This window comes from Dermacentor variabilis, chromosome 6 (assembly GCF_050947875.1).
Source record: "Dermacentor variabilis isolate Ectoservices chromosome 6, ASM5094787v1, whole genome shotgun sequence".
In the NCBI taxonomy this organism is placed as follows: Eukaryota; Metazoa; Arthropoda; class Arachnida; order Ixodida; family Ixodidae; genus Dermacentor; species Dermacentor variabilis.
In genome coordinates, this window is record NC_134573.1 from 67,046,632 (window position 1) to 67,070,875 (window position 24,244).

The 24,244-nt window shown below is 45.1% G+C and overlaps 2 protein-coding genes across 3 annotated transcripts in view; one reads left to right on the forward strand and one right to left on the reverse strand.

The window, feature by feature from the left end:
* Positions 1-919: 919 nt before the first annotated feature.
* The window catches only part of LOC142584832 (uncharacterized), a 79,553-nt gene continuing 56,228 nt past the window's right edge, over positions 920-24,244 (reverse strand). Inside the window, exon 6 of one of the 2 annotated variants that reach the window (XM_075695123.1) lies at positions 920-1,058. In XM_075695123.1, coding sequence (XP_075551238.1) covers positions 991-1,058 — 68 coding nt within the window. In that variant the 3' untranslated portion in view covers positions 920-990. Of the gene's footprint in view, positions 1,059-13,144; positions 14,600-24,244 lie in introns of those variants that run through there. The other variant, XM_075695119.1, reaches the window with a different exon arrangement.
* On the forward strand, positions 8,034-10,461 carry LOC142584831 (very long chain fatty acid elongase 1-like). Its single transcript, XM_075695116.1, has one exon. The coding sequence runs from the start codon at positions 8,034-8,036 to the stop codon at positions 8,832-8,834; it is 801 nt and encodes a 266-aa protein (XP_075551231.1). The 3' UTR covers positions 8,835-10,461.

Sequence of the window (24,244 nt, forward strand, 5' to 3'; positions counted from 1 at the left end):
TACGACGAGCCGATTGAAACTGAAACTTATTCGCACAAGGTATAAATACGAGATAAAATATGAATATGAATAGAGGGGGAAGATAGGGGGGAGAAACAAGGTCAACCAAACGCAAGGGTCATCTAGAAATGAAAATTCCCAACCTAAAAGTGATATAGACTGTGAGCTCAAATAATCAATGAATCTTTATTTATCCCAAAAAAATCTGGACGGTCTTCAGGGCTAAATGCCGCTCTAGGCAGCTTGACTGGGTTCCTGAAGACCGTCACATTGACAGCGTGCAACGTTCCTTCTACAATTATACCAACGGGAAAATGAAAGCAAACATGTCGCAATTAAAATTGGTGCAGGTACTTCCGAGGATAACAGATTTACAGTATGAAGCACACCAAGTGCTAGCATAGTATAAATAAATTGATTATTTTAATACACGCACTCTAAATCCACAAAAGGTCTTTGAAGCTGAAAATAAGCTGATAAAATTAACTATCAAGAATACAAGAATAGAAATTCAAGAGACATATCGCGAAACAGTTGATAAGACAGAATAAAAAAATTGGAGGCTAATCAAGGTTAAGCCCAGTGGATGCGAAGCATCCACTGGGCTTAACCTTAGCGTATTCTTAGCGTTTGGAGGCATCTTGACCGCATACACGCCCGGCGCAAAGACGCTGGCGCGGTTGCGGGCAGAGACTGACGCGACGGCGGGCGCGCGCCGCTTCATCCCTGGCGTGACGTCACATATAACATGATGCAGCGATGGTGGCGCCGCCGCCGCGTCGCACGCGACGGCGTGGAGGCCTCCGCCGGGCGACGTCCGACGGCGCTATATGAGGCCCCATCTGCAGCCGGTGTGACGTCATCACGTGACGTCATGTCACGTGACCTACTTGAAGGTCACTTGAAGGTCAATGGTGGCCACCGCCGGGAGGCGACCGACGGCGCGATATGAGGTCCCATCTGCAGCCTGTGTGACGTCATCACGTGACGTCATGTCACGTGACCCCACTTCAGGGTCAATGGTGGCCACCGCCGGGCGTCGCGCGAAGGCCCGAAACCTACGTTAATATGCTTCGCATAATAATTACTAAGGCAAGGAAGGTAAGAGTAGTATATAAATAAGGCATAAAAGTGTCATTCCAATAATCGCAACGTGAAAGCTATTGTTCACGACATCGATACAAACTTTAGGCACAATTATCGGTGTTTAGCGTCGTTGTTTCTGGGAACTCATTCATAACGAATGATAAGTTCGATTGCAGTGCTTGTAAATAGTAGTTAGTTCGAAAACAAGGTACTAACCATGAGGCAGTCTGTCGCGTACGTGTATTAGTGTTATTAGCTTGTAGGCATGCTATCGTCTCAAGGAATGTTTTGTAAGTGTCTGAAAAGTAAACATTGTAAAACCCAAAATTTGTACGAGTGCTGAATTCGTATGATATTGTAATCCTGAAAAACCGTTTTAGTTGAAGCCATCTCTGGAATGTTTGCTCCATGTCAATGAATCTTCTTTTGCAAAAGCAAAATCTAATTTAGGTTCTGTTTAGTTGTAGTAGTCCATACCAAGTTGCAGTAATTATTCTGCGACGCAAATAGCCCATAATGCACCTGGAGTTTTACCTTCGAGAGGAGTCAGTGTTGACATCGTGACAATGCTCCAGTAGTGGAGCATTGTCACGATGTAGACACACACATGTAGAACACAACATGTTTCACATGTAGAACATCACAGCTGTTCTACATGTGAATTCCAACTTAGATGAGCGGAATATGTAACAACGAGTACCTTGTGCTAGCTTACTATAATAATGTTTGGACCTTCATATAAAATAGGGTTCAGCAGCTTGGGTGCTTTATTTTTTGCACGCAGTATAATTGCTTTTGTTTTTTTATTTTAATACTTATATCGTTGGAGCTTGACTAAGTGGTGAGCCTTGAAAGAGCGTTGTTACATTTAAATGCCAAATCATTGACGCCGGGACAAGAAAATAGTATGGTGCTGTCGTCGGCATATATAATAAATTTCACTCTTTTATCAATATTTACGAGATCATTTATGTATACATTAAATAGAAGGGGACCCAGAATGCTCCCTTAGGGTACACCACTTAGAACAGTAAGAAATTACGATTGTGAGCCTTGCAAACACACGTACTGCTGGCGGTTGTGTAAGATTTCAGCAAATCCAAAGGATTTCCACGAACACTGCACATGAACAATTTGTCTGCAATAATGTCATGACTGAGGGAGCCGAACGCCTTTCAGAAGTCAATGAACATGCCTAGCATGTCATCTTTGTCATTTATATTTGTACTATGTTTTATTTCAAAGTTAGCAAAGCTGTTTCTGTCTTTGTTTCTGCTTTGTTCACACTGTGCATTTTTATTCCGTGTTTCGTATCTGCTAGCCATAGCAATGGCAAAATGAACCAAGTAGTCCTTCTTCAGGTTATATTACGGGAGTGGTATGCACTGACGGCGTTTTATGTGAGAATGTCTCACTAGAGAACTTCATCTACTAATTCACGAGGGCAAGTGCTTTTCCCTGTATTCAACACCAATAACAACTACTGATTTCCTTATTTTTAGAGTGATTATATCGAAATCATAACCTGCACATCACATTTTACTTTAATATAACTGAACCTATTCACATAATCACCAGTAATCCTGAAAATATTGATTGTACAAGGAGTGCTATACACCATACATGTTCAAACATATGTTTCGAGATTTAATTGAACTACTATAATCGTCGATTTCTTTGCTTTCCGTGACAGCAGCATTGCTCATTCGGTCACTTGTCTCTTTAAGGCTCACTGTGACTTGCACATGAGCTCTGAAACCGACACACATCTTCTGTTCTACTGTATACTGTAGTCTATTATTCTGTATACTGTAGTATAATGCATTCATGGGAGACATCAATGCAAAAGAGGGGAAAAAGCACGCTGTAGGACGAGCGATTCAGAACTACGGCATGGGTTATAGGAATATTAGAAAAGACATGCTAGCGAAATTACCGGAAAGGAACGGACTCCGAATAATGAATACGTTTTTCAAGAAGCACAGTAGCAGGAAGTGTATCTAGAAAAACCCTGATGGAGAAACAAGAAATGAAATAGATTTTAAGCTCTCTGCCGACCCCAGCAAAGTAAAGAATGTAAAAGTGTCAGATAACGTAAAATTGAAGTAATGATAGGTTAGGTTTATTTAGCTCAAGGATTGCTTTCAATTTGAAGAGATAAAGAGCAAAATAATTCAAGAATAACCAGGCCAACCTAGAGGCAACGAGGGTAAAAGCAGACGAATCCAGACTGGTGTTCGCAAACAAATGTGCATCTTTGGAACAGAAGCATGTAGATATCATAGCGTTAATGAATCAAACCGTAACTAGGCAGATTTCAGGAGCAGAAATAGAAGTGGAAGACAAGGTACCAAGACAACCAGCAGGTAAGCTGTTCGAAGTTACAAAAGATCTAGGAATGAAGCAACAAAGCATGAAAGTCTCTAACTCAAGAGGTCAGATACAATTTGCTGAACTATCCATGCTCATAAAAAAGGCGAAAGTAAAAGATATTCGCTACTTTAATGCCGGAAAGATTGAGGAATCAGTCAAGCATGGCAGCAGCACGAAATCCGTGAGAGGAAAACTTGTCATAGAACAGGGCACGATGTGTGAAGTGAAAGATGATTAGGGTGATGTCCCCGACAGTTTCGGTTATATACTAAAAGCAGAAAAATAATTATATACTGGCCTGTGCAGTACAGAGGCAGCCACAGAACATTCACTGGAAGTAGTGACGAACAGGACACAGTCTCCTTTTATAACTACCGATCAAGATAAAAGAGGCTTCCAAGCGTGTCCCGGGTTTCGGGGATAAGCGACATGAAAGGGTGGGATAACTGTCAAATTAAACAAAGTTGGGGAAAAAATTTTACTTGAAAAGCTTGCTGCCCTTTATACGCAATGCCTCATGACTTCAAGTGAACCAGAGAGCTGGAAGAATGCCAATATTATGCTAATCCATAAGAAGGGAAACATTAAATATTTCAAGTATTAGATTCCAATTATCTTGGCTTTAGTATTGTTTTCAATACAAGGTAATTTCCCAGAGAATGGGGACAACACTTGACTTCAATAACACGGAGAAAAAGCTGGCTTCAGGAAGGGCTATTCTACTACGAATCGCATCGATGTCTACAATCAGATAATTGAGACATTTGCCGAGCATAATCAATCTCGCTATATGGCTTTCATAGACTGAGAAAATGCATTTGATTCAGGACTCAGTAGAGACACAAACCGTCTTCAGGTATACGTAATCAAGAATAGGAGGCATAAGTGAATGTCTTGGGAAATATCAACAACGATTCCCCAGCTACCTTGGTTCTCCCGAAGTAGAATATTACCTATCAAGGAAGGGATCAGGCCAGGCGACACGATCTCTCCAATGGTGTTCACTACCTGCGTAGAAATATTCTAGCTATAAAACTGGGGAGGCTCAGGAGTATCAACTGCGAATATCTCAACATCGTTCGGTTTGCAGGTGACATTAGCACGTTTTAGTGTGGTGTCCGGTATTTTGCTAATAGCTGACAGATCGACCGGAATAGCGGGCTAGGGGGGACGCCAACATGATTGTCCTACACGGTGCAGCCACCTGATGGCGCGGCGCTGGACCAGATAAACACAGAGATAATATTACTGTAAGCAAGTGTGTCCTACTGTGCTACTGTTCTAAATTTTTACAGCATCATTATTGTGGCACGATTCACTGCTGCGGAATATTTACACCAGCAGCGTAGTAGAGTACACATGGTTGAAGCAATATTGCCTCTGTGATTCTCTGGTTCAATTCTACGCCACGAGGTGACATCACCTGACAAGCCACTCATGTCTACACCTCCCACCCATACGGTGAAACGCCCCAGATACCTGCGTTTCGCGTAATATCGAACAAGCTAAAACTCTCTATTGTCCTGTTCAGCAACACTGGGAATGAATTGCAACAAATGGTTGAGGTCCTTAAATGTGCAAGTGTAAGAGTAGGCTTGAAGATTATTGTGCAGAAGACAAAGGTAATGTTCAAAATCCTGGCAGAGGAACAAGAAGTTATGATCGCCAGTAAGCCTCTATAGTTTGTGCAGGAGTATATTATCTAGGTCACTCACTCACACGAGACCCTGATCATGAGGAGGATATTCACGGAATAAATATGGGTTGGAGCACATGACAGGTATTAGCGAACCGTCGTTGGGAACTTACCAATGCCGCTGAAAATAATGGTCTACAGTCATTGAGTTCTGCCGGCACTATCAAGTTTGGCTGCAACTTGAAGGTTAACAAAGAAGCTGGAGAACAAATCAAGATCCACGCGAAAAGTGGTGGAACGAAAAACTATAGGTGTAATTGAAGGAAAGTGCGCCACGAAGACGCGGACTGAACGAACAACATGCACGACGGACAAGGCGCTACTTCATTAGTTGCCCTTCAGTGACGCTTACCGAAAAAGAGATAGCTTTTCTAATGGGATAGGGAGGTCGTGATGTTACGATGGGCCATTCTTGGTTGCATCTATTTAAAGCCCTGTTTCTTCAAAAAAACATTTCGTTGGAAGTAGCGCCTTGTCCGTCGTACATGTTGTTCTTTTGGTCCACGTCTTCGTAGCGCTCTTTTCATCAAGTATGCAAAACCAACTAGCCCACATCAAGCTTCTGCTGCTATAGGTGTAAAGCTAAGAGGCAGGAAGCGAGAGGTCGGGATCAGAGGGCAAACGGAGATAGCAGATAATGTTGACACTAAGCCACAAAAATGGAGCTGGACGGCCATGTAATGCGCAGGGTACATAACCGGTAGACCATGAGTTACAGAGTGGGGGCTAAGGAAAGACAGCTTCAGTCGTGGATGGCAGAAAATTAGGTGGGGTGATGAATTTAGGAAATTTTCAGGCGCAAGTTGGAAACCGCTAGCGCAAGCCAGGGGTTATTGGGCATCATTGGGAAGGCCTTCGTCCTGCAGTGGACATAACCATAGGCTGATGACGATTATCACACTGATGATAGTAATGACGATGATTATTCTTTATGTTTACTATTGCCGAACGAGAAAGATAAATGCAATATTATTCAACCGCCCCAGTAGCTCACGATCATCATCGTGTGCGTATTTTTATGTCCTTTGCAGGACGAAGGTCTCCCTCCCTGCGACCTCCAATTACCCCTGTCCTGGGCCAACAGATTCCAACTTTCGCCTGCGAATTTCCTAAAGCAAGCTGCTCAATCTGTGTCTTATCTTGACTGAATAATTCCCGCGTACTTTAGAATTCCAACGCACAGATAAATGTCGCGAAACATTTTTTTCACAACGCATGCCTTTTATCTTAAATTCTCGGACCAATAAGCGCATAACAATATGACTTGCATCCCATATGAAGGTGATGTAATTTCTCTTTCACCGCTATTTACGGGAAGCGCGCTGGCACTTGTGCATTTAAGAGGGACCGAGGTGTCGATTACGTCGCAAGCGCGTATACTCCCATCCGCGATCGTTAGTGCGCCACCCGAGAAGTTCAAGTGCCGTAATACACCTTGGTTTCGCTGCCAGTGCTTCCTCTTCGGGCAAAACTTCAAATTTTAGTTTGACTTGCTACGACAACGGGGTTGGTGTTCCGTTCCTCAGCAGGCAACTTTCTGGTATCTCGTGACCGGCTACTCACTTTCGCTACCCAACTTTACGCAACATCTCTTAGCACGTGTCTATTCAGCAGAAATACTCACGAACGTACAAAGAGTACTAACGACGAGGAAGAAAAGTTAAGGCTCTTATGCGTGCGAGGATTGCGTTATTGTTCAAGTTTAAACCTGACCGGTATACTAACACCGCAGATATCCACATTCTACTGCATGAAATGCAACAGTGGAAGACAAACCGACGCATTAGTGTTGCATTATATAGCGTTGAATCAGCGCCGACTAAGGCCTATAAACGTGCTTATGAAGCCCTCCTGGCCTGAAATTCATTCTTGTGAACAAGGGCAAGTGTGTAAGCTACAATGCAATAAAATGAGGTCGGTCTGCCTCCTGAAGTAGCACAGGGGGATATCTCGATGCTCGACTTTTAGCTTGCCCCGCCCAATAACTTCCCCTCTTCCAGTCTAGCTGGTGATCATAAAGAAGCGCCAACCAGCCTATACATTAGAAACATTTTAATTGTAGCCATTGCAATCCTCGAGGGACGTCAGCTCTTCGCCAACATACAGGAAACACCCAATAATAGCTCAAGGAAAACAAAAGAAACGCGTTTTGCACGTTCGGGTAACAAACTCAATGTATGAAATTATAATAAAGGTAGTTCCTCGGTGAAACATATTTGTAAAGTTTTTGATACAATATAATGAAAGGCGAGGCAGGCGGCGCCTCGAACGCGCCATCTCGCACGAAATTGCAGCATTTACTGCATCTCGACTCAAAGAATTCCGTCAGACTTTGATAGCATGACAAACAACTTGCTCATGATATAGAGCCCCCAAGGTTGAATAAAAGCACCAATGTTATGTGGCACCCGCACGCGTTCTCACGCGCGACGCTGCCACAAGACGGTCAAGCTATATATATGCCTTCTCGAAAACCAAGCATCGCTAGGGTCGCAGGTACATCCAAGGCCAATGCTTGCGCACTCCACGTAAGGTTGGAGCAGCGTGGAAACAGCGAAACAATTTCGGAGTCAGCACGCGTGTCTAAAGACTTCGCCCGTGTCATGCGGGAGCCCCGATCAAACAAAGCCACTGACGCACGGGGCTGACGGACATCAAGCACCGTGATCGGAGCACGCGGTCAAGTGCGGGCAGAATTGCTGCTAAAGGAAGTTGTTGCGGACCATCGTAGCGGTTCATTATAAACGACCGCGGTTCAGTGGGAATTCAATTGGCTTCCTTTTCCTCTCCGCCTCGTTATTGGAATCCACTGGACCCGAACCAATGTCCTATAAAAAGCGAACGGCAACATTCCGCGCGCAGCTAACAAGCGAGAGTCATGAATGCATCCGCATCGCCGCTCCGTACCCTGCACGAACAATATGTCCTATTGGCTGATCCCCGTACGCGGACGTGGTTCTTTATGGGCAGTCCGCTACCCGTGATGGCGTTCATCTGCTTCTATCTGGTTTTTGCCACGCGAGTTGGGCCCTGGATCATGAGGGATCGTAAACCTTTTGAAGTGCGCAGCTTGGTGGTCTTTTACAACGTCGTCATGGTAGGACTCAGCGCCTACTTCATCTACTTCGCTCTCTCGTATGCCTCCATGCGAAAGCCCGGGCAAAGCGCCTTCTGCTGGGCCACGGACCCTCGTCCGACGGAGGACAACATGTTCTTTTTGACTCGCGCCTGGTACTACATGCTCATGAAGGCCGGCGAGATGGTGGACACGCTGTTTTTTGTGCTGCGCAAGAAGGCAAAGCATCTGAGCTTCCTGCACCTGCTGCACCATTCCCTCGCGCTGTGGTCAGTGTGGCTGGTGCTGACGCTGGGCATGACGGGTCACGTCTTCTCATTCCCACTCCTCAACTCTGCTGTGCACGTTGTGATGTACGGCTACTACGCTCTCGCCGCGCTTGGACCAGCACTGCGACCAAACCTGTGGTGGAAGAAGTATGTCACCCTGTTCCAGATTTTACAGTTCTTGCTTCTCTCGTTGCACGCCCTCATACCCGCGCTCCTGGACTGTGGCATATCCAGGATACTCGCCCTTGTCGGTGCATTAGAAGGACTACTTTTCGCGTCTCTCTTTTCGGACTTTTATATCAAGACATACATTCCTAAGAGTTCGTTGAAATGATAGTTATTTCTTATAGTACTACAAAGGCACGAACATTTCCAACAATGTTTTTTTTAAGTGACCATTTAGAATCACACTGATACTATATTGCCAGAAGTTTGGGGGCTCAAGATGTCGCGCTTAAATTCAGGGCCTGTATTTACGAAAAGGCTTTACACTAGAATTATTCGTAACAGTAAATTCCAGCCAATCCTTCTGCGGGGTATGTCATTGTCGAAGGCGACCAAGCAATGGCACACAGAACTTACGAACGAAAACCTTTGTGAATGCGGCCTCAGAAGAACACGTGACTACGGGGCACCTCCAAAGAGAGTGCAATATTTTGGAGTATCCTGCTCGCACAACGCTTTCACATTGAATAGTGGTGCACAGTGGTTACTAGGAAATGTCTAAATGCGTTATTCAAATACTTCTTGTGATCGCTGATGGCTTTAAATGTGAATAGCCTTATTTTGTCAGTGTCTGCGCATTGACTATGGATTCCTGCGAACCACTGTACCATTCGGTGTAGCTGAACAGAGTCTAAAAAAGCAGGTGCCCATAGGAACACGTGAATACATGTGACTTTTAATCATGACACTTTTAAACCAACAATCATGCCCTCTTGTCAGTACCCCTTCGTGCATCATATACCCCTATTTACGCAAAATATTGACATGTTCGGTCCAATCGCCACGTTAGGGACACAAGTTGGTTTCATCGTTCTGTCTCAACACAAATGTCAAAGGCTTGTCCTCGCAACAAATCGCAAAATGAGCCAAGCATAGTCGTACATCTGGATATGCCGGCGCATTTCTTTTATTTTATGCAAATTATCATCCAGTTTGGTCCTGTAAGCCCTTTAAGCTATAGGCTTGCCTTAATAATCATAATATTGACGTTTCTGACCATAAACTTTCATGTCCTTTATTCTGCTGACGCTAGTAAATAATTTATGAAGATGTATGGCAAAACAATTACTGCTCTACTGAGGCATTGTACTGAAGCCAGACTGGGCGCGCTGTACTCTCTTTCATCGGTTTCAGAAGACAAATGGCCATTAAAGAACGGGAATTTCGGGGAGTGAACTTACGTTTTTTAATGACTGTGAAGCACACACGGAACTTTCGCATGGCAACCGCTAATTAATTTGCTCTATTCAGTCCATTACTGTAGTTCCATGCATTATTAGCGATTGAACCTTCGAATGCTTCTAAGATTTATGTGCTGCAAAGCAAGACCCTCCGTTGTCACAACTACGAGCTAAACAGCTGTGCGAATATTCCCCCTTAGCATACAACTTCAATAATTAAGTGCCTAATTTCCCGGATATTGTGCTCTAGAGACAAGAATTCATGAACAAGAACAAATTCCGGCAGGTACTACCCCTTTGACCTGGACGTGATACCAAGCATTGTTGTTTTGTTAAAACAAGGGCTCCTATGGAATCTCGCTCATTTTCTTGAGCAAAACGGCGACCGAAGTTGTAACATTTGTGTGAACGGTGGCGTGTGCAGCGGGACTAACACAGTGCTTGCTGATGAAATGTTTTATTACATGTTGATTGTGTAGAAATATTTATGTAATTTGTGTTACATTATGGCATATCTACAATATTTTGGCAATTAAATTACTAGATTTCTACTGGTTTACTGATTTCATTCATCCGTTCATTTTTAGCCTGCACTTCGGCGATACATTTCTTTTCCGTACGGCAGCGCGGGCCTCAAGTGCCTCTGCCACATAAAGACGACGAGAGGCCCTGTCGCGCTTAGGCTTACGTTCCTCGAAATCGGCTGGGGTGAGAAGTTTTTCGGGTCGACGGCTGTCGCACTCACTCTAGTGAGTGCTCGCTTTCATCGAGTGAGATCTGTTTATGTTTGTCTTTCAGCGTTTTACGCCCGCTTCTTATTTTGTGAGCGCGTGTTTACTGAACTTCACGCTGCCTATAACACTACAAAACTTACTTTGTCTAATTCTGTAATCTTTGCTATCGCCATCAGTGCCTCGCGTTTAGTGCGATAAAGCAACTTTTCTTATTTCAGAGCGCAGCTTCTAGGCGCCTGTTCCTGGGTGGCGCGTCGGCGTCCCTAAGCATAACCGCGCGAAGGCGCTTGTGCCACTGCTCGTGCCTTCGCCGTCGTCTTCTTCCACAATCGGCTCCGACGCCTCTCATTATGACAGCGTTCCCATACTGCCCCTCTCGCTGGGGAGGTACTGACGTCACTGGCCCATTGCCATAAAGGAAGACAAAAGTTCGGAGGGAGCATCGCGGAACGCGATGGAAGCCAAGCCTGTCGGCCCAACACGTGATGGTAACGTCAGAACGCCTGGCAAATTTACGGCTGCCGCTCTGTATTCAGCGGTACGGCAGGGCCCCCGATCAAGCGCGCACTGAGTTAATGCCACTTGGCACCAAAGGACTCGGTGAATGTTGATTCTCGCTGTGCGATCTCAGTGCAAGAGGACCCGCCGTGGTTGCTCAGTGGTTATGGTGTTGGGCTGCTGAGCACGAGGTCGCGGGATCGAATCCCGGCCACAGCGGCCGCATTTCAATGGGGTCGAAATGCGAAAACAGACGTGTACTTAGATTTAGGTGCACGTTAAAGAACCTCAGGTGGTCGAAATTTCCGGAGTCCTCCACTGTGGCGTGCCTCATAATCAGGAAGTGGTTTTTGCAAGTCAAACCCTATAATTTAATTTTTTTTTTCAGTGCAGGAGGTCACGAGTTGGACCGACACTGAACAAGGAAACTGGCGTAACGGAGCGTTCGCTTGCCAAGGATGGCTGCGTGACGTAATGCTGTCTCCTAACGTGTTCCTTCCTCTGTGCCCACTCGCTCTCAAATTCCTAATCCTATATATCACGAAGAAATGTACGTATAGAGCCGCCCTAAAATTTCGCATTAGGCAGTATCGTAAACTTCGGACACCTTTCTTAATGTCGTATATATAAATTATATCTTTACACCTATAATGCGACGGCCGAAAGAAGTGATAAAGATCAGCTAACCTTAACATTCTTCCATTTACATCTTGAGATATGGAGCCTCACGCTTTCAAACAATTTCTATAACACCTCTCTATGCGTTTCGCAGGTCAGAATACCGATGAGTACGCCATCGGCTATAATGTAAAACCTTGGTAAACTCGCCCGTAATACACTTAAAGGGAGGTTAAAGATTTCTGAAACATTCTTTTACCTGAATGGGACAAGTAATGTAAGTGCGCTTATGGCTTTCATAAGGCAGTTACTGCTCGAAACTGCCACTTTGGTTCAACCGCCAATATAACTTTCTCAGGTTAGTCTTGCAGAAATAAACCTTGTTTTCTGCACTAGCAAGCACCATCACCTTCCATGAAACAAAATGCGCGACAGGGGAAATGGTTCATACAATAGAAATTAATGCATCCTGTGCAGGACTTGTTTGGATTTTCGTCAAAGTTGTACTGTGAGGGTTCAGCATATCAGGAAAATCTTCTTAACAAACTCCTGCAAGGTAAAAGGACGGGATTACGCAGTAAATTCATAGCTTCTGAAGTTTTGCATCAAAGCCAACAAGCACACGTACCGAAGTTTAAGTGACACGGTTATCATTAGGAGCACGCGAAAGAATGGGTCAACCGAACAAAAGGTTTCGCTATTACGTACTAAAAAGTACGACCACGTGTGAACAAGCAATTAAGTGGGCGCAAACGTTTTGCTCGTCCCAGACAGCCGGGGAGCAAACGTCTCTTGATGTCACCACCATACTAGCATCCGATCACGCGTAGTAAGCAGAAGTCTTACAAGTCGCCTTAATGTTTCGTTATTCCAAGAAAAGTGCATGGCACTCTTAGCGCAATATAGCAGCCCCAAAAACAGGCGTACGAAAATTCAGCAGCCTTGCTGGCCATAATGTGCTGACACTGCCCCGACTGTGATACTAATGCGCACAAAATTTCAGCTATTTCAACCATCCGCCTTTGTACGATTGATTGCTCTCGCAATCGCGTTTACGCAATGGAAACGCGAACGAAGCTAAAGCAAGGCTATTCCGGGCACCATGTGTCGGGAAGTTATTATTATTCATATTTGTTTTCTTATTATTCGCCACTGTTCAGGAAAGACAAAACGATAACTCTCGCCGACCCATCATGTGGGCTACATGGAATTTATTTTCGGCGGATCTCAGCGCGGCGCAGATGTATAAGGCAGAGTAAGCTCGGAATGTTGCAGAAAACGAGTGCGATGCGACCAAACGCAGCACAATGGATGTTCAACCGCCGATTGATGTTACCGTCGCCACAAACCATGGAGATGTACAGTGCCCGTCATTCGATTGCGCGCAGACACGACGACACTTTAGTCGAAATGATTGCAGGCCTGCTAATAGAAAAACACCGAATTCATGAACTATTACTTATTGATAGGCGTAACACGTCGAAGCGCCGCGGAAATGGAGTTCCAAAGCGCACGACGAAAACGTTCTCCTGGAACTGACAAAACGTTCGCCCTGGAGCTCATGGGCACGTGCCACAACCACCACGTTCAGAGAAAATGTGCGAACTGAGCTTGTGAGAGCGCGGACCACCAACGCAGCATAACCTAGCAACCTTCAGGCATTCCGAGCTTACGAGAAGGGCGGAGAGATCCAATAAGACGGTGGCGTTAAGTCATGTGAACAACTACGCGCAAAGCAGCGCAAGGGGTTCGCGTGTATGCAACAGACAGTGGTGATTCAACTGGGTAAAGGCAATCACTGCTCTGCTCTTCAACAGAGGTCACAGCCGTTGCAGAGGTTGCAGTACTCTGCTTTCTCGAATGTTCGGGGAGCGTAGTAGCCTTGGACACGATTGATTCGGTTACGCCTTGCGTTGGTGGTAATGCGCAGCTGTTCCGGCGCTCTGCCTGTTGCTTTGTGACGTTTCCTCCCGATATGCTTGTGCAGTTTCGGACGTTCATTGCAAGTTCTCCATTTATCGTCTGCATTGGAAGTTTCATTTTGAGTGCAGCAGCTTCACATTGCTGGCTGACATGTCTTTTCGGAAGAATGTTCGCTGAAGGCAGCAATGGAAGAGACCTAAAATGCGGGGATATGATCATGTAGTACACGTTGAATTGTGTGCTGGTCCCACATGTAGCCGGTATGGGACATCCCGATGAAAACATCCTTCGGACGTCCATAGGATTAATGTTTTGGGATTTTGTTTAGACCCCAGAAGTTCAATCGTGTGGATGTCCGAAAGATGTCTTATGCTTACGATGGTGACGCTACAACCTTGTCCCAGAGGTACGTGGATAATGCCAGCTCAGCACTGCTTCCCTCTCGATCGCAGCTCGGTTCACGCGCCTCGAGGGCTCGTGCCCTTCGGACCGATACGTCTACATCGTCCTCTTCCTTTCTTTGTGCGCCGCATGCCTCTTACATATGACATTATAAATTGCCGTTCAATCTATAACTAGTGCAAGGACTCTCTGTTACAATACCTTACAACCAGTAGCTATTAGTCATGCTCAAAGATACGCGCAGCTGCATCATGCCATTTCTAGGCTGACATTTCTTCTCCACGAGTAAGTGCAGTAACTTATTTAAGACACGAAGGTGACAATAGATTCACAGTGGTACACTTCATAACTAGATCATAGGGGTAAATACGAACAATGACATTAGAACAGTCAACTGCCTTCCGTGAAAGGCCACTTGGCCCAGCAACACCAGCAGGGCCTGACATGACGAAGATGCTTGTTGCTGGAGTCTCCGTGAAAGAGCAGCTCGGTCCTTCTGCTTCCTTCTCTGTCACGTCCTGCAGTCAGAATATTGTTTAGACATCGTGAACACTTTGTGCAATGAACACCGTTTACACAAGTTCCTGAACAAAGAACGTAACCTTTAAGCACATACAAAATGAAGCCTCAAAACATTATTTGTGAAGTTATTGCAAGAAACCCACGAGACGAAGAAAGCCACGTGTTGTTCCTTTCTTCGTCGTGGGTGTTCTTTGCGGTAACTTCCCAAATCATGTCATCAACTGGCCTGCCCCCACACTCTACTGAAAACATGTTGCAATCTGCTATGCATATATATAATTTATGAGGTCACAGGTGACACTAACAGTATATTTTGCATCTAACTGTACCCACTACGCTATCGACGAACTGCGTTGGGGAGACGACAACGCCGCCCATCCTCTCGAGGACGTCGAGGGCGCAGCCCTCGCTGCCGCCCGCTTTCTCTCCTCCCGTAGCCCTGCAAACACATGAACAGCAGCAACAGCGTCAAACGACGTTACTGTCAGAAATATGATAGAGCTCATCTCTTTTCGCTCACGACCCTGACAGCCTTGTTCCTCGCTTTATGGGCCATTTTGTCCCAGTGATTGCACCAGCAGCTGGTCGTTTTCACCGCTGGCCCGTGTTCATTCAGAGCGCCCGCGATCTTGTCCCGCAGCTAGGATTTTCGAGCAGCACTCATACATGATCTGTAGAAGCTCTTGCCAGGTATGGATGCTGCTCGGTAAACTGCAGCAGGATAGCGTCCTGTTATTTGGACACTCGTGGGTGCTTTAACGACATTTTGCAGCCTTCCAAAAGAATTCCTCAAGCCGGGCCTCAGCACAGTAATAAAGTAAGAGGCAAACATTTGTGTAAGCATAGCACCCGCATAAAATGCTCGCTTCGATTTTATTACATTATGTTATGCCTTTTTCTACCGTTAATGTAAAGAATGGTAAAGTGGCTACTGACATTTACCGTTGTAACAGCTTCTTTCTTGGAGCGGAACCGTAATTGCAAGGACGCTTAACGGAGGCGTCAATGACCTCACCGATCAATTTGACGAAGCTATTTTTCTGTCGTGGTGGTGCCCTATGCCCCGCTGAAAGGTGCTCAGTGCCCTGAAAGTTCTCGATCCACTATGTCCCAAATTTTATCATGAAGTATTATGAATACTTTTTGTCGGCTGTTCTTAAAGGAAGGATCACACGCCATACATACAATACGTGCAGCGAAAATTCACATTACAATGCAAGCATTACGCGAGAATTATTTACTCACCTCACTCTTGTCTCTCACGGCACCCTGACGAAGCGTTGAAAATTCTCAGACGAAAGTACGGCAGTGTAGGTCGCTATTCGTGCGCTGCATTACGGACTAGCGTACACGCTCGGGCATCAGCTGTTGGGATGCAACACAGGCAGTCATTTTGGCGGCGCTCAACGGCATGGATTTGATGCTGAGTGTGGCTGCGGCTTCAAAAAATTCTAAGACACGTAAGCTGGGACTTTAAGAGTAGAACGCGATAGCATTCAAAAATCCCTGAGTGCGTCTAACGCTTCCCCATAACTGCAGCTTATGCAACCGTAATGTTTACCGGGAAACACTGGCGGCGAACTCTATGCACGAAGCGGAACTTTCTGGTAGAAACGCGGCCTCTTGCGGGGGCCACGATGCGGCGCCGAGCGAGTGGCATCTGGAGGGCAAGTATTTATCGCAATAAAAAAAAAGTGTCCTCTGGAGATACTGCTAGGAAACAGGCGCACCGTACATGGCCTTTGAGATTTGCGCGCGCCGGCAGGCGCAAATCTGGCTCGCCATGGACGCTCTATGAATGCTAGAAACGCTGGAAAAGGGGTTTGTACGTTCTTTTTTTACAGCGAAGCTGTATATGCCTAAGCGAAACACTCATGTTCCGACCACAGAAACCCTACTGCAGGGGTTTGAGCCATTGTTTAGGGGAGTACGAGCCCCTTGCATTTGCCTTAAGTGACGGACGGACTAATTTTTCGTTGGGTAGGCATAGAAACACCTACGCATTTAAAACATATACAATAATCTACCTATTACTGCAGGGAAGGGACACAGGTGGGAATGGGGTTAAGATAATATCATGATCACATAATTATCCCGCAGCAACGGTGTGGCGCGCCATTGGCTACGCGGATAGTGACGTCGTTCCTCTCTCGCAGCAGAGCACGCGTGCAGCAATCTCTCTCCGAATCCACAATAGGTTCAAAAATGTGTCCCTGTCTCTAATTACATAAAATGTGAGGCCCCGGTGTGTCACTTGGTACATACAGTGCATAACCGAGTCATAAACACTATGACTAACGCATTACGAAACCCAAATGTGTAACATAATTAAGAGAAAACTGATGAACCCACTGGGATTTACACAATGTACCGCTCATTGCAGCCCTCCATGTTGGTGATTATGCGAAGCGCAATGTGTGGCTTTTCAAATGAACACTCTGATAAACCCCAGCCAAACGTGTTCATAACCTCATTGAGAAACACGAAGACGTAACCTATAAATGAGAAAACTTTAATAAGCCGTCGGAATTAAACAAGCGATAAACACTGGGGCCGCACATTTCAGATTCACTGGTTCAGCATATGCACGCGGTGCATGGGCGGTAATTGTTTTTTAGTTTTCGGTAACAGAAACATGTTTTCTCGTCTATTCAAATTACAGTCCGACGCTATCAATATCTGTAGATTGTGTGTAAGTCGCAATTTACGTTTTTTTCTGCATATTTTACCTTGAGAAACTCAATTAGTTGAGAAACTTCCTTGCGCCACATAGAGAGCCTGCATGGTTGAGCATGCGTGATTCGAAGTTCTTTTTGCCGAAGCGACGTCCGAAGCTGGGCGCGTGACGCTGACGCCGGATTTTCTGCAACACGGGGGCCCTTAACGCTCTCGTGTTGATCGGAGTAGTTGCGCTTGCTTTTCTTTAAGCTGCGGCAGCTTTTGCGTTGCACGGTTATAGAAAATTAACCGCCCTTCCACTACTATGAAGAGGGGTGCAAGCGAAGCTTGGGATCCGCGGCTCCTCGGCTTCGCGCTCCCTCACGGCGAGGTCTGCACGTCGACGACGACCGCTTTCTCATGCAAGTTCCCGGCAGCGTTCGTCAAACGTCACCTGTTCTTCGACCGAACACATGACGCGCGACCCCTGGCGTTCCTTCAACGCAGCCTGCTCTTTGGCAGAGCAAACCAAAGGCGGCCTTTCCATTTGACTGCCTGGCCTGAACTGGCGAGAAACGGTGGGCGCGAGGCGAGCTAACGCACGATCATACCCTTTCCCTCCTCCCGGGCGAGGGGACGCCTGTGATTGGCTCGCGCCTTGCGCTGCGTCTATTCCTTCATGCATACAGAACCCTGCTTTAACGAGTGCGTACGATCTACGGACAGTGGCTGAATCGGTTAGCATGGTGGTCGCGCAACCCGAAAAGTCATTTTTATTCTCGCGCGGCTTGGGTTTTTTCGTACGGCAACACCAATACCGACGCCGACACGAGCGGGGCAATACAAGCTTCGCTTGAAAACAAATTTACTTAACGTAGCATGGAACTCCGGCTTTATGGAATGTCATTCTACAAAATAAATTTAGCAGACAGCCCCAGAAAAAAAAGAGAACACGAAAGAAACATCCGACCAACGAAGGGAGCTCTTGATTCGACTGTCCAAAAAACGTCGTGCACACGCACCCACCATTTACAAAAGCGTTGGCGTCAGTCGAAAAGGCACTGGCATAAAAATAAGCATTGCTACAAAGTCTCACAGCTGGTGTCAATCGATTTATTTATTTATTTATTTATTTACTTATTTATTTATTTATTAGTATTATCCTCAGGGCCAGAGGCCTTACAGAGGGGAGTGGAACATACGGGAAGAAAGACACGATACAGGTTTTTCTTCTGCTAATACAATGTTAGCTGAAAAGATGAGATAACAGCGGGAAGCAACAAAAATTCAAGGAATTCACCGATAACAAATATAATTTCATTGTTGGTTAGTTACATTGCAATACACTTGTGTTTAAAACATTATGAAACTGGGAATAGTGAGCAGTCGACGTGACTGATCCCGGGAGGTGGTTCCAGTCCTGTGAGGTGCGGGGTACAAATAATTGATAACACGTTTGCGTTAAGCACGACATTAATCCCACCTTTTTTGCATGATCGAAACGAGGAGAAATGTATAATGCGGGAAGAATAAGGTCCTTGTGCAGGGCGGTACTGTAGAATATTTTGTGGAAGAGACATAGGCGAGAAAACTTGCGGCGACAGGCAAGCTGTAGAGACTCTTTCATTAAAGTGATACTGGCAGTACGACTGTAGTTTCCTAGAATGAAGCGGACAGAGTTATTGCGCGGACAGAACAAGCTCGAGGGCAGAGGTTAATATAGCAGTGCTGCTGTCCCAGATGGAAGAGGCATATTCGAGGTTACTTCAGATTAAAGGTTTGTAAAGGAGGTGTTTTAAAGAAACAGGAGCAGATGAAAAATATCGCCGGAGTTAACCTAACGAGCGGTTTGCATTGCTAATTATTTTGAGAATATGAAGAGACCAAGAAACAGAGGAAGTTATGTTGACACCTAAGTATCAATAGGATGTTACCGATTCGAGAGCGCAATTCTCGAGCAAGTAGGAAGTGGGGCAAGAAGTTGTACGGGAGATACGTAATACCTTACATTTTTTCTATGAGTTCCATCAGCCAGATATTACACCAGTTACGTATACAGTTGATATCGCGTTGAAGGATCGTAACATCATTTTGGTCAATAATTTCTTGGAAGACTACGCAATCGTCGGTGAATAAGTGAATGTTTGAGGTCACGCACTGCGGCAAGTCATTAATATATATCAGAAACAGGAGAGGGCCGAGCACTGAACCTTGGGGCACGCCAGAATGAACTGGCCTCAACGGGGAATTATAAATGTTAGCAGACACGAATTATGAGCGTCCGGTTAGAAAATATTCGATCCAGGAGAGAAGTTTCCTATCAATGTTCAATTTGCTTAAATTAAAGAGAAGTAAACTGTGGCAAACTTTTTCAAAAGCTTTTGCGCAATCTAGGAAGACACGGTCAGCTATAGAACGACGATCAAGAATTGTATGTAGCTTGTGTGTAAAGGAAGCCAACTGTGTTTCGCAGGAAAGGGATCGGCGGAAACCATGTCGAGCCTTCGAAAAGACCGAGTTAGCATCAAGGAAATTAACAATGTATGTGTAAAGGACATGTTCGAGGATTTTACACGGGATACTAGTTAGTGAAATCGGGCGGTAGTTTAGGGGGAATTTTTACTTCCAGATTTATGAACTGGAACCACCTTTCCGACTTTCCAGTCGGATGGCAGTGTGGGTACACCAATTGATTGTTTGAATATTTTGGATAGCATAATACTACAATATATTTTGGTACTTTAAGAATTTAGCATTGATAAGGGCAATTCCTGGGCTTGAGGACACTTTCAAAGATTCGATAATATTTTCGATGCCGAGGGATTTAATAATTACTGGATCCATCGTTAGAGAATCAAAACACTGCACGTTGGGAAGTGTTGTAGACGAGGTGGTAACAAAACTAAGGCAAAAACAGCATTTAGCACCACAGAGCAGTCGGCAACTGGGATTTCTTCCCCAGAAGAGTCAAGTAACGTGATTTCGTTGTTACGGTCGGAGTGAATGGTTCGCCAAAACTTTTTTGGATCATTACTGAGCATAGTTGGTAAACACATTGCAGTTCGTCTCGGTAGTACAGCTTTCAAAATCATCTAAGAAAACGTTAAGAAACGTAGTCAGTTCGTTATTAATAGCTTCAGAGTTAGCTTTACTGTAATTACGAAGGAACTTTTTGACTCTTTTGAAGTAAAATATTGTCAGTCAATAAACGGCTCCGCTTTATTGACTGACAATATTTTACTTTAAAACAGAGCGCTAAATGATCGCTAATACCTGGCAGATACGATAAATCAGAGCCCATATCAGGACAGTTAGATAAGGTCAAGCGTATTTGCCGTATTGTGCGACAGCCTAGTAGGTTGAGAGACAAGCTGATAAAGAGAAAATACCAAGCCAAGATTAATACATTCAAAGCTTTCTGATGAAAACGGTTTCAAAGCCGGGGGATCAGAAGACCAGGAAATGGGAAAGTTGGAGTCTCCCAGGAGAAAAATGAAAGAGTTAGGATGACGTGCAATAATGGTATCAATGGCATCATGTAAATGGTCAGCAAAATTTGAGAAATTATTGAGTGGACGATAGCAAACCCCAAACAGAAAGCTTTTATGACAGATATAAGCGTGCGCCAACACAGTTTCTAGATCAGTTTAAACAGGAATATAGGAAGACGGAATATCTCGCGAGATAGCCAACACCACCTCCTACATGTGATTCACGGTCACAGCGATAAATGCTGAAGTTAGGTGCGTCATGAAATATTTCGTTGTCAGTAATGTTTGGGTGAAGCCAGGTTTCAGTGATCGCAATGATAACTGAATTGCACCTGTCAGCAACTGATTCAAGTGACTCACGCTTATTAAGTACGCTTCTGACATTTGCCAAAAGTTCAGCCACGCTGGGTGCCGGCAACAACGTCCCCTCGCGCTTACTTATGGTGATGTTTCGCTAGTCAAGTTTGGCGCTGAAGGTCGTGATACACTGTTAGTTGATTCACCAGAAATGGGCGGGCTTAGCTTTTTAATGTTGCTGCAAATCGCGCCGTACACGTAGCGTTTATTGTGAACGATGAGCTTGTTGTGCCGCAGCTGGAAGTTCGGTGACCCAGGTAAACCTTTGGCGAATTTAACCAGCTTTCTTCTAGCATGGCGAGTGGCGGCGGAAAAGTCTTCGGCAACTGACATTCTATGCTCTTTGAATTTTGACGGTAATGCCAGCACATTTTCTCTAGTTTTAAAAGAAGTAAACTTTATAATAACGGGCCGATATTTTGATGCTGTGAAAGTGCCTAAACGGCGTGCGCGTTCGATCTCGGATTCCAAGATTCTACTGCCCATCATGGTGGACAACACGGCAAGCGCTTTCTGCTCAGTTTGTTGCCACGTTTCACGTGCGTCAGGAATACCATGTATAGTCAAGTTTTCGCGTCTCGACCGAACTTCTAGATCGTCTATGCGATTCTGGATTGAAGCTTGCTGTGACGTCAGGCGCGTGACAGCATCCTACACGGCAGCTATGTGATGACTCATGGAGCTAGAGTCGTTGGTTTTACGTTCAAGAGTTTCAATGTGGTTAAGCATGTCAATGAGCTTAGATTCTAATGTTCTTTGGTTAGACTTGATTGTCTTAATAATGGCTATTGCAGTCGCTTGACCCAATAAAAAATCTTTTGACAGTTCTTTGGCGCTGTCATTTGTCTTCTTCAGCATCTGCATCATGACACCTTTCTGCGCTTGCTCCGAATTGCTTTCGGCTTGAGTAGATCGAGTCCGGGCTGGACCAGCGTTAGTCTCAACGTCACCACAGCAGACTGGCAACAAAGAAGAATCAAAGCAATTGCACAAAGTTTCACAAAGCACCCGTGGGCATAGGAGCACCGATAATGAGCTTATGCCACTAAGACGGGGCAAATGGGAAAGCTGGCCTACTCAGCGTTGGAGCTACGACCGCCTTTGCTCGAGAAAAGAAAGAACGCTGTCGGCATCTGGAATGCGGCAGATGCGTTTACCGCCTTTAGACGACGAAGTGATAGTGATGTCACCGCGTTACTGCGCATGTGCACGGGTACCCTTGTGCATATTTTTGTTCATGTAATGTACCATCTACAGCGGCTCCACAGCCACCGTAGTCCAACATAAAGTAAGCAACAAAATCCCAATAATGAAAGGCGTCAGGCAGGGAGATACGATCTCTCCAATGCTATTCACAGCGTGTTTAGACGAGGTATTCAGACACCTGGATTGGGAAAAATTGGGGATAAGAATTAATGGAGAATACCTTAGTAACTTGCGATTCGCTGATGATATTGCCTTGCTTAGTAACTCAGGGGATCAACTGCAATGCATGCTCACTGAACTGGAGAGACAAAGCAGAAGTGTGGGTCAAAGAATTAATCTGCAGAAAACTAAAGTAATGTCTAACAGTCTCGGAAGAGAATAGCAGTTTACGATACGTAGCGAGGCACTGCAAGAGGTAACTGAATACATCTACTTAGGGAAGGTAGTGCCCGCGGATCCGGATCATGAGACTGAAATAATCAGAAGAATAAGAATGGGCTGGGGTGCGATCATGAACAGCAGGTTGCTATTATCCCTCAAGAGGAAATTGTATAACAGCTGTGTCTTACCAGTACTCACCTACGGTGCAAAAACCTGGAGGCTTACGAAAAGGGTTCTACTTAAATTGAGGACGACGTAACGAGCTATGGAAAGAAGAATAATGGGTGTAACGTAAAGGGATAAGAAAGAGCAGATTGGGTGACGGAACAAACGCGAGTTTTTGACATCTTAGTTGAAATCAAGAAAACGAAATGGGGGGGGGGGGGGGGGGCATGGGCAGGACATGTAATGAGGAGGGAAGGTAACCGGTGGTGATTAAGTGTTACGGACTGGATTGCAAGGGAAGGGAAGCGTAGCAGGCGGTGGTAGAAAGTTAGGTGGGCGGATGAGATTAACAAGTTTGCAAGGACAACATGGCCCCAATTAGTACATGACCGGGGTAGTTGGAGAAGTATGGGAGATGCCTTTGCCGTGCAGTGGGTGTAACCAGGCTGATTATGATGATGATGAATGTACCATCGTCAATGTTTGCTTTCATGCTGCCAGTATACAGCACCGACAATAAAGCCATTTCTTGAAGCCGACGCCTCTGCGGACGCAACAGTCTTCAAATTTCGTCACATTTCCTTCCTATCCTCCTCTAGTATAACTCATCACATTGTAGCTGACTGCAAGACCGGCTTCTTCAAGGATATTAACGTTTTATCGCGTTTCGAACATGGTTCCAGAAATGAATTCTCGATGGTCACCCAGTCAAGCGCAGTCATTCACTATTTTGCTTATATTGTGTACAAGGCTAGCCGAGTTGGCTTAATATTTGTGCTTTTTGTAAACCCCTTCGATGTAGTTCTTCACGGCAAATTAATTTTACAATTCCTTGGTCTTCCTAGCTTCCTGCTATCCTTTGTTCCTGATTTGCACTTTGAAGAAATCGAGGTGGTCCGAATTACTCTGCAATCCCTCACTGCGGCGTGCCTCATAATCAGATCGTGGTTTTGTCACGTAACAACCCATAATTGAATTATATTTTTTAAATTTATATAATGGGTCCAAACGCTCCGATTTAATTCATGGGGGCAGTCTAATCTTCCTGTGATCCCCAGCGTACCTAAAGGTAGCGTGTTTGGCCCACTACGTTTCTTAGCTTTCGTAATGACATAGCTGAAGCATCCGATGTCCCCATTAATATTTCCGTGTTCGACGACAACTGCATAATTTTAACGACATTAGAACAGCTAATCATTATGTAGCACTAATGTAGCCTCGAACAACAATCTTTAATGGAGCGAGAAATGCGTAATGAAAGTCAACTCGGATAAATATCTGCTCGTATACGCATAACTAACAAAAAAGTCCTTCTGAAGTTCTTTTTTTCTGCTCTATTGGCCTAGACCCTTCGACGAAAGTCCACAATAAAGGTATCTAGGA